Raw genomic sequence first — 12,356 nt, forward strand, 5'->3', positions numbered from 1 at the left:
CCTGCTATTCCCTGTACTATATACACACACACAAACCACTGCAAATATTCTGTAGGTATAAACCAAGAAAATAAGACAAGGATGAAAAGCAAATATACATATCAAACGTCGCAAACTTTGCTCCATCTGGCCGCCCTAAGTACAGACATGAACATGCACATATAGACCTAGGTACTCCCAATCCCTCTAATCCAGCAATTCATGCAAAAAACTAATAATGCAGTAAGTTTAGCACAATAGGTGCAGTACACATTGCATCCATGCCACACATGGGAATTATTATCACGGCACCACTACACACACAATACTGGGCTGGTTACAACCAGAGGAGGAAAACATGCTCAGGTTGCACCTTTATAATGACCAAAAACCAACAACAAAAAAATGTTCTTAGAAAAAGAAAAAGAAAAAACACACACAGATTTCAGTAGGATATAAATAGCTGCACGTTTAAGTTGGTTTTGTTTAGTCCTATCTATTACTATAGGAGGTGTCAATAGTATGTATTGTGATTGGCAAATATAGTTACAAAAAAAAATATGCAAAGTCATTTTCCCTAAACTTTATCCTGAATTGAGTCAGACTTGTTACATACAAGTGTATATGTGTATCCAAAATAGTAATTACCTCATTGCTTCTGTTCATTACAGGGGGCTCCATTCTTCCTGAGCATTTAGCTACCTGGCTCTGATGCATTCCTCCCTCCCATGAGACTGTTGCTCCCTCCTCCACAGGTCAGACAAGCATGTGATGAGCTCCACCAATCAGAGCTCAGCACATGCCTCTCTGACCTTTTGTGCTAAGTCTCATGGGACTCAGGGCTCTATTCAGACCAACTCGCTAGATGCGTTCGCACGCAGCGAAAGCATGCAAATCCGCTATCGCACAGCAAGGCATTAGCACGCCCACTTGGCGTGCAATCGCGGTGTATATGCAGACGCCCACCAGCCTGTCTTAAGATGCCCACTTATGCACGTCATCTCCAGGATGTGTATGCAACCATCGGTAACATCGAGTACCATCGGAAGCGATCGCAGTACTTGTGGTTGTCCATACTATAACGCAAGCACTGCGAATGCTTTAGTGTGTAAAACAACCATGTGACATGTACTCTGATGCTGCGTCTTAATTATGCACGGCTCTGAAACGGCGTTAAGATCTCAGGCACGTCTGCGTTTGCACCACCATTCCCCCATTTCCATCGACCATCCCTTGTCAACACCCACAAATGGCTTCTCCTGTCACTCATTATAGTGAGCTGTTTATGCGCAGCAAGCGAACGCTTCCCGACCGCATGGACTAGTTTGCGCAGATTGCAAACATTGGCTGGCTGCATGCGAACGCAGCCTAGCGAGCTGGTCTGAATCAGGCCCTCAGCTCCCAGTAATGCACTGGTAGTGGATTGATCCCATTCAGTATTTGTACCCTGACATCATCAGTTACTGTCCACAGGGCCAGATTAACAATGGGGCGGATGGAGCTCCAGCTCCAGGCCTCCACATAAAAATAGGCCCATTGTCATGACAACATAATGTTGACTGGCCATCTGCACTCCATTACGGTCAGCCATAAATCACAGGTAGCAAAATTGTATTTCTATTTACCTCACAAAATGAAGGATTTTTTTTCCTTTACATAATTAGGGAGACTTTGGAGCAGAGAGTATAAGGGGGTACACGCCCACGTGGCACTGGACACACCCACACAGCACTGGTCATGCCTCCTCTGCTTCTCATAATAGGCCCTTGGTCATTTTCAGCTCCAGGCCCATGTGGCCATCAATCCGGCCCTGACTGTCCAGTGTCTTTCCCTACAACCCACGTGGGCATAGAGGGGGAATATAAACCTGTGGCGAGCGAAGCATGGCGAGACAAAGATCTTCTTTTGGAGGCCTTGGTTATGGAATTGCACTTCCGCCTTCACTCCACGTCACTTCCAGTACATATATTGAAGGGGATCTTGTGCGGTGCCATTGGTGTGCTCCTGACACTTCTATGAAATGTTTGGGGGGTGCAAGATGCCCTTTGCCTCCCCCATTCCGATACCTATTCTAGTATATATTATATTAAAATTAAATTTTCAAGTTCTACTTTTTTTTACTAAGATTTACATAAAAATGTCTGTGGGTCTCAATATAAATGTCCTTCACAGTTTGGTGGTTACCTTGACACAGTTTTGTATTCTGGATCGGATAGTTTAGGCTTGCTGTAGATCTGTAGCCTCAAGGTTTTTATAGATTGCCCTTGGTATTTTTTAAACAGACTTCAATCTGAATTTCATTCATAATGAATAGTGCAATGAATAATTGCTTGTCATGAACACTAATAGTAAAGTCATGAAATTACTTCAGGTATAATTTCGTTAGGCTCCAGTCTGTGCTTATGCTATTGCTGAGAGGTCAGAGGTTCAAAAACTGACAAGGTCAAATCAACATATATAAAAAAGACCACAATTCCAGTTGTGCTAATGTAGGCCTTTCATGCAAAGTTTTTTGATTTGCAAAAAAAAAAAATGGAATAAATTAATTGAGAATTTTAGATATCCACAGTCAAATACATAATTGACAAATCTAATTTAGGATTTTTGTTTTCATTTCAGGCCCTCCAGGACAAAGAGGCAAAAGGGGAAGAAGAGGTGAACCTGGTGAGGCTTTTTCCTTTATGTACTGTATAATAAAACAGTTGCACACACAGGGGCAGATACTGAGTTGTGAGCAAAGCAAAAAAAGCAAGTAACTGCCTTGGCAAAACCATGATGTACTGCAGGTGGGGCAGATTTCTAATGTGCAGATAGAATAATGGGCCCCATTCATCTGCGATGGATTGCCGCGATCCCGCGATGCTGCAACCCAGCATTGCGGGATCGTAGAAATCAAACATGTTGGATTTTCCCGATTTGACGATCGCGATCAAAAAATGATCGATATTGTCAAATCGCCGACATTTAACATGGAAAATGTCTGCGATCCGGCGACGGATCGCAGAACATCGATGGTGGGAGGTCGGCATTTCCACCCGGAAACGCCGGCACTTCCCATCGCATCGCCGGATCGCAAAATCCGGGCTCTGATGTATGGCCACCTTTAGATTTGGGAGGATAGTGTCTAATTTCAAACTTAAATTGCTGTGTAAAAATAAAGCTGTACAGCATTTGTGGGCTACATGCAACAACACCCAGTATTTATCCTGCATGCAAAAAAATTAAATGTATTTGCACCCCTTGTGTTGCTACATGGTTTGTCCAGGTGCTAAGCTACTTGCTCTTTTTGCTTTGTTTCCAGCCCAGAATTAGGCCCATAGCAGTTTTTATTGCTTTTGAAATATGTTTGCATATGATTTGTGTATTTCTGAAAATGCTAATATTGTTCAAAGAAGTCTTAGGCCCTCATTCAGAGCCGCTCGTTAGCGGCAGTACGCTCGTTCCGAGCGATGTTTGCACATCTGCGCATGCGTACGGTTTTTAGTACGCATGCGCGAACCAGTCAGTGCGGCCAAAAATCGTTTGTACGCTATATAGCGAGTGCCTGCTATTTTGAGTGACAGAATGAGGCGTATGTGGGTGGTAACAGGGGAAGGTGCTTGAAAATGGGGAGTGGAGATCCGAACGCAGGCGTGCTTAAAGGTCAAAACGGGCGTATTATGGGTGTGCATAATTAATACAGCAGCGTCATTGACCATGTCACTGGGTTATTTTATAGCCTGAACTGCTCGCAAATTTGTGGTAGCAAACACCAACCACAAGAATAGCGAGCAGTTCATACGCTGGTCGATGTACTCGATTAATCTAATAAATAGCGGACATGACGTATGGTGTGAGCGGCCAGGGGGCGTTTTTAACAAATAAACGAGCGTATGTTTTGCTCGCTCGTTCAGACTTAGAGGTGTGAACAGACTGCAATTTGCGAACGGATCATTTGAATAGCCACCCCTTGTTTTTGAACGAACGACCGCAAATAGCGAACGGCTCTGAATGAGGGCCTTATTTTTGACACAGACTAATTACTAGCATTAGAAACACATTGAATAACATATGGTTTAGGTACAGGATCCTGGCGGTCAGAATGCCGACGGTCAGTATACTGACAGCGGCATCCTGACAGTCAGAATTCTGACAGAGGTCCTGATTTAGAGATGGATGGAATTGCACAGCCGTAGATAGCCTGGGATCACCAACGGAACAACTATCGGTTGCGATTGTTGTCCCTTCGGCCAGGCTTCAGTAGCTGAAGCTTACTGCAGCCTGACTGGGTCCTGTAAGCTTGCGAGGCCAGGAAGTCTGCGTGCACCCATGCAGACCCTGGCCTCGTCCCTCCCTGAAAATTGCTGCTTAGGAACACCCGTTCTCCGCCTCCTAAACGAGCGAACTGGTAGACAGAGGGCTCCATATATGCAGCACACCTCCTGAGCATGCGCAGTCCTCCCTCCATCGGAGATGTGCGCTAACCATCGGGTTAGCATACATCTCTGAATCAGGCCCAGGATTAGGTAAGTAACCCTAACCCTCCCCCTAACCCAACTTTCCTGCTTCTAACTCCTCCTGCAGCCTAACCTTCCCCCCGCAGCCTAAACCTCCCCTTCCGCAGCCTAACCCTAACCCTCCTCCTAATGCCTAATCCTAACCATCCCCCTAACCTTAATACTCACCGTCAAGATGTCAGCAGTCGGGATTCTTGCGCCAGGATTCTGACCACCGGCATCCTGACCGTCGGGATGTCAAATACATCCCATTGGTATAATATACAAAAGTACACAGCATGGGGATTGCATAGTGCTAGGGTAAGTAACCTGCTGCTTACAGGCTATTGGTAGCTTTTATACTGTCACAATGTAGAAGGGAGTATATCCTGATATTCTAAATACAGTATATTGGTGGTCTTTCACCCCACCTAGTTAAAGGAGATGAATACCCAACAACCCCATATTGAATTCTATACCTTACTGTCTAAAATACATCTGCCATTAGAGAAAACCTAGCATGCTCTCTAGTGTTCTTGTAACAGTTGATTCTCCAGTTGCCAAATTATGTATTCTAAACATATATCAGACCTTTTGTACAGCACTCTCCACAAGTGATAAGCTTATTATGTGTCAAGAACATTGATTAGTGATTGCTCCGTACACTTTACAAGCCCTGTTGGAGACTCAACCATTAGAATGATGCTAAGGCATTCAGTAACCCCATGCTGTTGTGATAGTTGGGGCTTGATCATTCTGAGGAGGGAAGATAAATAGTGCCATTACTGTACATAAATAGTAAGACATGAGAAAATGTTATCTGTTGTGAAAGCACTCCTGATATTGTACCATGCTTACCTACTCTCCTGGAAGTTGCGGGAGGCTCCCAAATTTTTGGGTAGCCCCCCGCACCCCTGGAAGAGTGTCCAGATTTCCCGCATCCCGCCCACTTCCTAGTGAAGTGGCAGGATAGGGAGATAATTGCCGTGAATTGCCACGCCTCCTCCTCAAGATCCCACAATTCGTGGCGCCCCCTGAAGTGGTCAGCTGTATCTGATCACCAGGCATCTCCCGGAGAGCAAATATTAAAAGTCAGCAAGTATGTACTATACACCAGACAAGCAAGTAGATAAAGTGTTATGCAAACTGGATACTAGAAATGACAGCTATAGGAATCAGGAGTATAGAGAAATTTAACTTTTTTATTGTAACAAAATATAGTACAGACAATGTAGGCAGGATCGGCTCTAGGCATGGGCAAGCTGGGCCGTCGCCCGGAGCGCCACTGTATCCGGCAGGCACAAGAAATGCCCACCCTCCCTCCCGGCGCTATAGTGAATATGTAAGCTATGGGGGAGGGAGCAGAGGAGGGAAGGGGCGGCAACACAGGACGGCGCTGGGCGAAGCAAAGCCTAGCGCCGGCCCTGAAAGTAGGGTATAAACAAACCAAGGTCAGTGTAGATGGAAACTATGGGTGTGGCTCGATAGCAGGTGAACTGAGCAGTCAGTCCCAGGACAATCAGAAAATAACAAAAACAAAAGTAAACTTATGGGAAAATTATGGCAAACTGTGAGCTGGAAAAGATGGTAATCTGTCAGGCCCAAGGGCCAAAGGAAACAGCACTGGTTGTCAGGAAGTCCAAGACATGAGAACATGAAACCAGAGTGGCTGTAACATGGAAGAATACATCCAGGAAAAACAAACAATGACCAGCAAGATGCATGGTGACGGGCTGGAATAAATACTCAGTGAGACAGGTGCAGGTTATTAAACAGGCGAGTGAGATACTGTACTCTTTCATGTGAAGAGTAAGGCCCTGATTCAGACCCACTCGCGAGCGGCTGTCCGCTCGCAAGTGGGTCGATGTTCTGCACTGAGCATGCGCACGACGGAGGGAGCTCCGTCGTGCGCATGCGCCAGACGCGACGAGCGAAGGAAAGTCCTTCGCTCGTTGTGTCTGATCAAAGGGGGCGTGCTGTCGATGTTGATTGACAGCACGCCCCCTTTGGTGGGCGTGCCGGGGGCGTGCCTCCCAGACGGGAGCGTTCCCACGGGAACGCCTCCCGTCAGAAGCCGGCCCACTGACATCACTAGTGATGTCAGTGGGAGTGATTTTGGCTCTGATAGAGCCAAAATCACTCCGGAGCTTGCGGTTGAAAACCTCAACCGCAGGCTCCGGCTCGCAGTTTCGATGGTCGCGATGGTCAAGACCATCGCGGCCAACAAACTGCACGCTCGTATAGGCTGTGGGTGGTGACCCACAGCTATACGAGCATCCAGGAGGACGCTCCATTTTTATGGAGGGCGGCCCTCATTCAGAGCGTGCGCTCTGCTCAGAGCGTACGGCTCTGAATGAGGGCCTAAATGTCCAAATACATGAGCAGCACCTCTGGTGGCAAGGAGGTACTACAGGCCAGACACAAAATAAGGACAGAGGACCTTATTCAGACCCACTCGCAAGCGGGTCGATGTTTAGGCCCTGCGCACGTGCAGCGGCCGCACTGCGTGTGCGCAAGCCCCGGAGCGAGAGAGAAATTCTCTCGCTCTGGGACTCGCTACCAACGGGGCGGCTGTCGCTCGCCCCCTTTAGTAGGCGGGGAGGGGGGTGGTTACACAAACGGAGGCGTTCCTTAAGGAACGCATGTCATTCTGTGGGTGGCCGCACTGACATCAGCAGATCAGAGCAGGAAGCTCCCTGGGGCTTGCGGTTGCCGAGACCCAACCTTAGGGTCTCATCGCAAGCCACGATGGTCGCGATGGTCTTGACCATCGCGACCATCAATCTGGTCGGTCGCTAAAGCTGTGGGTGGTAACCCACAGCTTAGTTAGCAACCAGGAGGCCACACTTCAAAACACAAGCGGCCGCCCACACACAGAGCGACCGCTCACATTTTGCGAGCACCTCTGAATGAGGGCCAGAGTCCTAACATACAGGTGCACATATTAGTGATATCAGACCCGACTTGCTCCTGCTTATCCGTATTGTTTCTGTGACTTGACCCCAGTCTGTTTGTGATACCGCTTCTGAACCATTGCTAGTGACACTGTACTTGACTGCATCTGACCATTCTACCAATTATGTACTTCATCTGTCTAGTCCAGTTCATGGTAAAGAACGGGAGGTCCATTACACTCTCTGGGCCTGATTCATACCCGGTCACAAGCGATGAGCGCTCGCAACCGGGTCGATGGCGGCCCAGAGTGCATGCACACGATGGAGCCGGCTCCGTCATGTGCAAGTGCGAGACCTGGATAGCGACGGGCAATCCGTCGCTCGGGGTCTCGCACCAAAGGGGGCGTGCTGCCGATGTTGAGTGACAGCACGCCCCCTTTGGTGGGCGAGCTGGGGTGGTGGCTGCCCAGACGGAGGCGTTCCCATGAGAACGCCTACCGTTTGGGGGCGGCCCCACTGACATCACAAGCGATGTCAGCGAGAGAGCTTTCGGCTCTGTTTGAGCCAAAAGCTCTCTGGAGCTTGCCACCATGAGACCCTACCACAAGGGTCTCGTCGTAAGCCCGATGGTCGCGATGGTCTTGACCATCGCGACCATCATCCTGGCTGCTCGCATTAGCTGTGGGTGGCAACCCACAGCAATGCGAGCGGCCAGGTGGCCGCTCCATAAAAAAAAAAGACGCCCTGATTCAGAGCGAGCGCTCTTTCAGAGCGTCCAGCTCTGAATCAGGGCCTCTGCCTCAATGCTGCCAGCACAAACCCTGGCCTGACAGCAACAAACTGGCCTGAAACTGACACCAGTATAACCAAGTTTATATTCCTTATGAAACAAATGAGGGATTGTCAGGTGTACATATTGCAGTTTATATACATAGGCCCTCATTCAGAGCCGTACGCTCTGAGCAGAGCGCACGCTCTGAATGAGGGCCGCCCTCCATAATTATGGAGCGTCCTCCTGGACGCTCGTATAGCTGTGGGTCACCACCCACAGCCTATACGAGCGTGCAGTTTGATGGCCGCGATGGTCTTGACCATCGCGACCATCGCCACTGCGAGCCGGAGCCTGCGGTTGAGTTTTTCAACCGCAAGGCCTGGAGTGATTTTGGCTCTATCAGAGCCAAAATCACTCCCACTGACATCACTAGTGATGTCAGTGGGCCGGCTTCTGACGGTAGGCGTTCCCTTGGGAACCCCCCGTCAGGGAGGCACGCCCCCGGCACGCCCACCAAAGGGGGCGTGCTGTCAATCAACATCGACAGCACGCCCCCTTTGATCAGACACAACGAGCGAAGGAAAGTCCTTCGCTCGTCGCGTCTGCCGCATGCGCACGACGGAGCTCCCGCCGTCGTGCGCATGCGCAGTGCACAACATCGACCCACTTGCGAGCGGACAGCCGCTTGCGAGTGGGTCTGAATCAGGCCCATAGTGTGCAAACTGTAAAGTGATGAAAGAGAAAACACAAATTCTGCACTCCATTTAAATGTAACTCCTTCAGGTATATTATATGGATAACATACATTATACAGTGGTGGCCAAAATTGCGGACACTTTTTGAAATTTTAATGTTTATAAAAACTATTATACTTCATGCAGTGCATTGATTCATATATCAAATGAAAGGAAATTTAATGCTGAATTCAACACAATAAACAGAGGTCAAATATTTGCATTACAAGGGAAGTTATGCAGTGAAATCAACACTTACAGGGGTATTCAATTTGTAGCGAAAATTTCGGAATTGGCGATAAATTATCTCTGATGACGTCATTTTCACCGATTTCAATTATCCCCGTATTCAATTTCAAAGACTTTTCGCAGGTTCCAAAAGTCTTTGAAAAAAAACCTTGATAACTTTTCACCACTGAATAGGTGGCGAAAAAAAGTGCAGAATTGGGGTTTAGGGGTGCAGGCTTAAAAAAAATAGCCTGCACCCCTGGGAATAACATTTTAAAAATAACTGTGTCAAAAAAAGTTTTTAAAAAAAATGGGGACACCCCAAAAAATTAATTTCAGAATTGGGGTGAAAAAATAAAAAGGAAAAAAAATTTTAAAAATAGGGAAATAGGTTCAGGGCTATTCTGCAAGTATGCGGCAGGTGTTTTCTAGAATAGGCTATTAGCGGCAGGTGCATTTTTTCAAATTTTTTTTAAAAATGACTTTAGGGACATAAAAATATGCTAGTATCCATTTTCATGTACCCCAGATTTGATGGGACCACTTTTAAAAACGAAAAATAAAACCTAAGTGCTCTTCTGCATCACTTCTTCAATGTTGGGAAAAATCCACCTGCCGCATCTATTTAAAAAGCCGACTTTCTTCTGCAGGCAAAAACAGGGGTACCCATAGTGATCCCTGAGGTCTGGACATCTTTAGGGCGCTCCTACAATTATTTCCCGAAAATTCCCATTTTTTTTTTTCACCGATCCCAATTCGCTGAGTCCCGTTTTCGCTGGTTTCAAATTGAATACGGGGATAAAGCGTGCACGCGCGCGATAGTTTATCCCTGTAAAAGCTGCGATGTGGAGCGAAAAGTTTCGTTCCAAATTGAATACGGCTGTTAGGGTGAAAATCCCTGTGTACTTATGATGTTACTGTCCTATCAGTATTTCGTTGGGTATCCTTTATTTTTCAAGACAGCAGCACAGCGATGTGTCATTGAGCCAACCAATGTTTGGAGCTCTTCCTTCTTTTTTATGTGGTGCCATGAGACAATTATAGCCTCAATTAATTGTCTATTATTGGATGGACGCCTCAGATGTACCAGTTTTATCAAACAGTACCACATATGTTCTACGGGGTTCAGGTCTGGGCTGTTTCCTGGCCATCCCAGCACCTGTATGTCATTCTCCGTGAACCCCTTTTTGCATGTCCGTGCAGTGTGGCAGGGAGCTGAATCCTGCTGGAAAAAAAATGGGGCATTATCTGGAAAAAATCCCTGATAGAAGGTAGAAGTTTTGGTTGTAGGATGGTGTCAATGTACTTTCTGCTGTTCAGTGTGCCATCTATGACATAAAGGCGGCCTACAGCATCTGCTGTCATACATGCCCAGATCATAACACTTGCAGGATTCTTTGTTGTCGCTTGAATAAAATCTGTATGTACCTCTTCCCCGATGCGATGTCTCACACATTTTCTCCCATCACTACCAAATATCGATATCTTAGTTTCGTCACTCCATATCACTTGTTTCCACTTATCTTCTGTCCATGCAATGTGTTCTTTTGCCCACTGTATTTGTTTCAGACTTTGCTTTTATTCAGCAATGGCTTTTTTCGGGGAATCCTACCTTTTAGGCCAACCTCCGTTAGTCTTCTCCGTTCCGTCCTTGCACTGACAAAAACACCAGTTGCACTCAGTTTACTGCTAATGGCCGCAGATGACATCCATCTGTCCCTGACGAAAATTAGTTTTATTCTCCTATCATCAACAGCTGTTGTGCACTTTTTCCGGCATTTTCCTTCTTTGTTTTGTATAGATTGTGTTACCTGATAGCATAAACAAAACTTTCGTACTCCTGATGTTGTCACATTCCCACCAATTTCTCTTGCAATTGCTGCATACGAAAGACCATTTTCACTTAACACCACAATCCTGGATCACGTCGCTGTGCTGCGGTCTTGAAAAAGAAAGGATACCCAACGAAATTCTGATAGAACAGTAACATCATAAGTACACAGGGATTTTCACCCTAAGTGTTGTTTTCACGGCATAACTTCCCTTGTAATGCAAATATTTGACCTCTATTTATTGTGTTGAATTCAGCATTAAATTTCCTTTCATTGGATATATGAATCATTGCACTGCGTGAAGTGAAACAGTTTTTATAAGCATTCGAAGTTGATAAACATTCAAATTTCAAAATGTGTCCGCAATTTTGGCCACCAGTGTAATAATAATAGCACAACAGTTCAGTCTTTGATCTGTTTCTCATAAGGGACTCTATTTACTGCAATCCGCATTTGTAATGCAGATTGTAGTGTGATATTCGCAATGCGAATTCAGGCAATATCACAGGGATTTACTACAAATCCCTTGCAGGGACAGAGCTTGCAAAAAAATACAGTGACTAGTGCCCCGCGCATGCGGTGGGCAGTCGGGGCATGCACGACAAAAATACTCTGACTAGTGTGCGGATGGTATTCGCAGGGACAGAGCTTTCTCGTAAGCTCTGTCCCTGTAGTAATACTGTGACTGCTACCCCCCGGCGATAAGCCTCGCCCCCATCATTAAGCACCGCCCCATGATTGCGGACTCCCCTGCAACCCCCCCTCGCGACTGCCCCTCTCCCTTAATTACACTTACCTGCATGATCCGGGCTCCAGTGATGCTTTCCATGTCCTCCGGTCAGGTGATGTCCCATACTGCACTGGGACCCGATCACCTGATAACCGGGCCGCAGTGCAGCATGGGAGACCAGAAGACCAGAGGGGAGACATCACCGGAGCCCCGACCACCGGTCCCTGGAGTCAGGTAAGTTAATTTAATTTTTACACTGTATCAGAGAGTGGTCTTTTTAGACCATACAGCTGATCACTGGGGCCGGCTCCGGGCTCTGCTCTCCCCGTTAGAGTGGAGCAGGAGTCCGGTAACTGGGGGAGACCCTGGATAACGCCACCTCCAGGTGGCGTTATTATCACAGGGCTGTCTCCGGTATTTATTTACAATTTATTTTTAGTAACTTTGGTCAGATCACATTTCCCATTACAATTATGGGAAATGCGATCTGCTTACTAAAAATAAGTGATACTTAGGGGTTGGCGTAAAATTTTATGAATTCTACTCCAATGGCCCTTTATTAACTAAAATACTAAAATAATGTGAAAAGGGTGTGAAAACACCCCTTTTCACTTTATTTTAGTCAAAATAATGTTAATAAATAGAGCCCAAAGTGTCTTAAAGGAAAAAAAAAAACTCACTTTACATCGTCTATGCGAAATTCAACTAGACA

At 46.6% G+C, this 12,356-nt stretch overlaps 1 protein-coding gene across 1 annotated transcript in view; it reads left to right on the plus strand.

The window, feature by feature from the left end:
* Window positions 1-12,356, plus strand: part of COL25A1 (collagen type XXV alpha 1 chain) — a 519,499-nt gene that overhangs the window by 321,777 nt on the left and 185,366 nt on the right. Inside the window, exon 3 of the mRNA XM_088479454.1 lies at window positions 2,599-2,643. Coding sequence (XP_088335580.1) covers window positions 2,599-2,643 — 45 coding nt within the window. The remainder of the gene's footprint in view (window positions 1-2,598; window positions 2,644-12,356) is intronic.

This window comes from Taudactylus pleione, unplaced genomic scaffold (assembly GCF_031769625.1).
Source record: "Taudactylus pleione unplaced genomic scaffold, aTauple2 ptg000236l, whole genome shotgun sequence".
Taxonomy (NCBI): domain Eukaryota; kingdom Metazoa; phylum Chordata; class Amphibia; order Anura; family Myobatrachidae; genus Taudactylus; species Taudactylus pleione.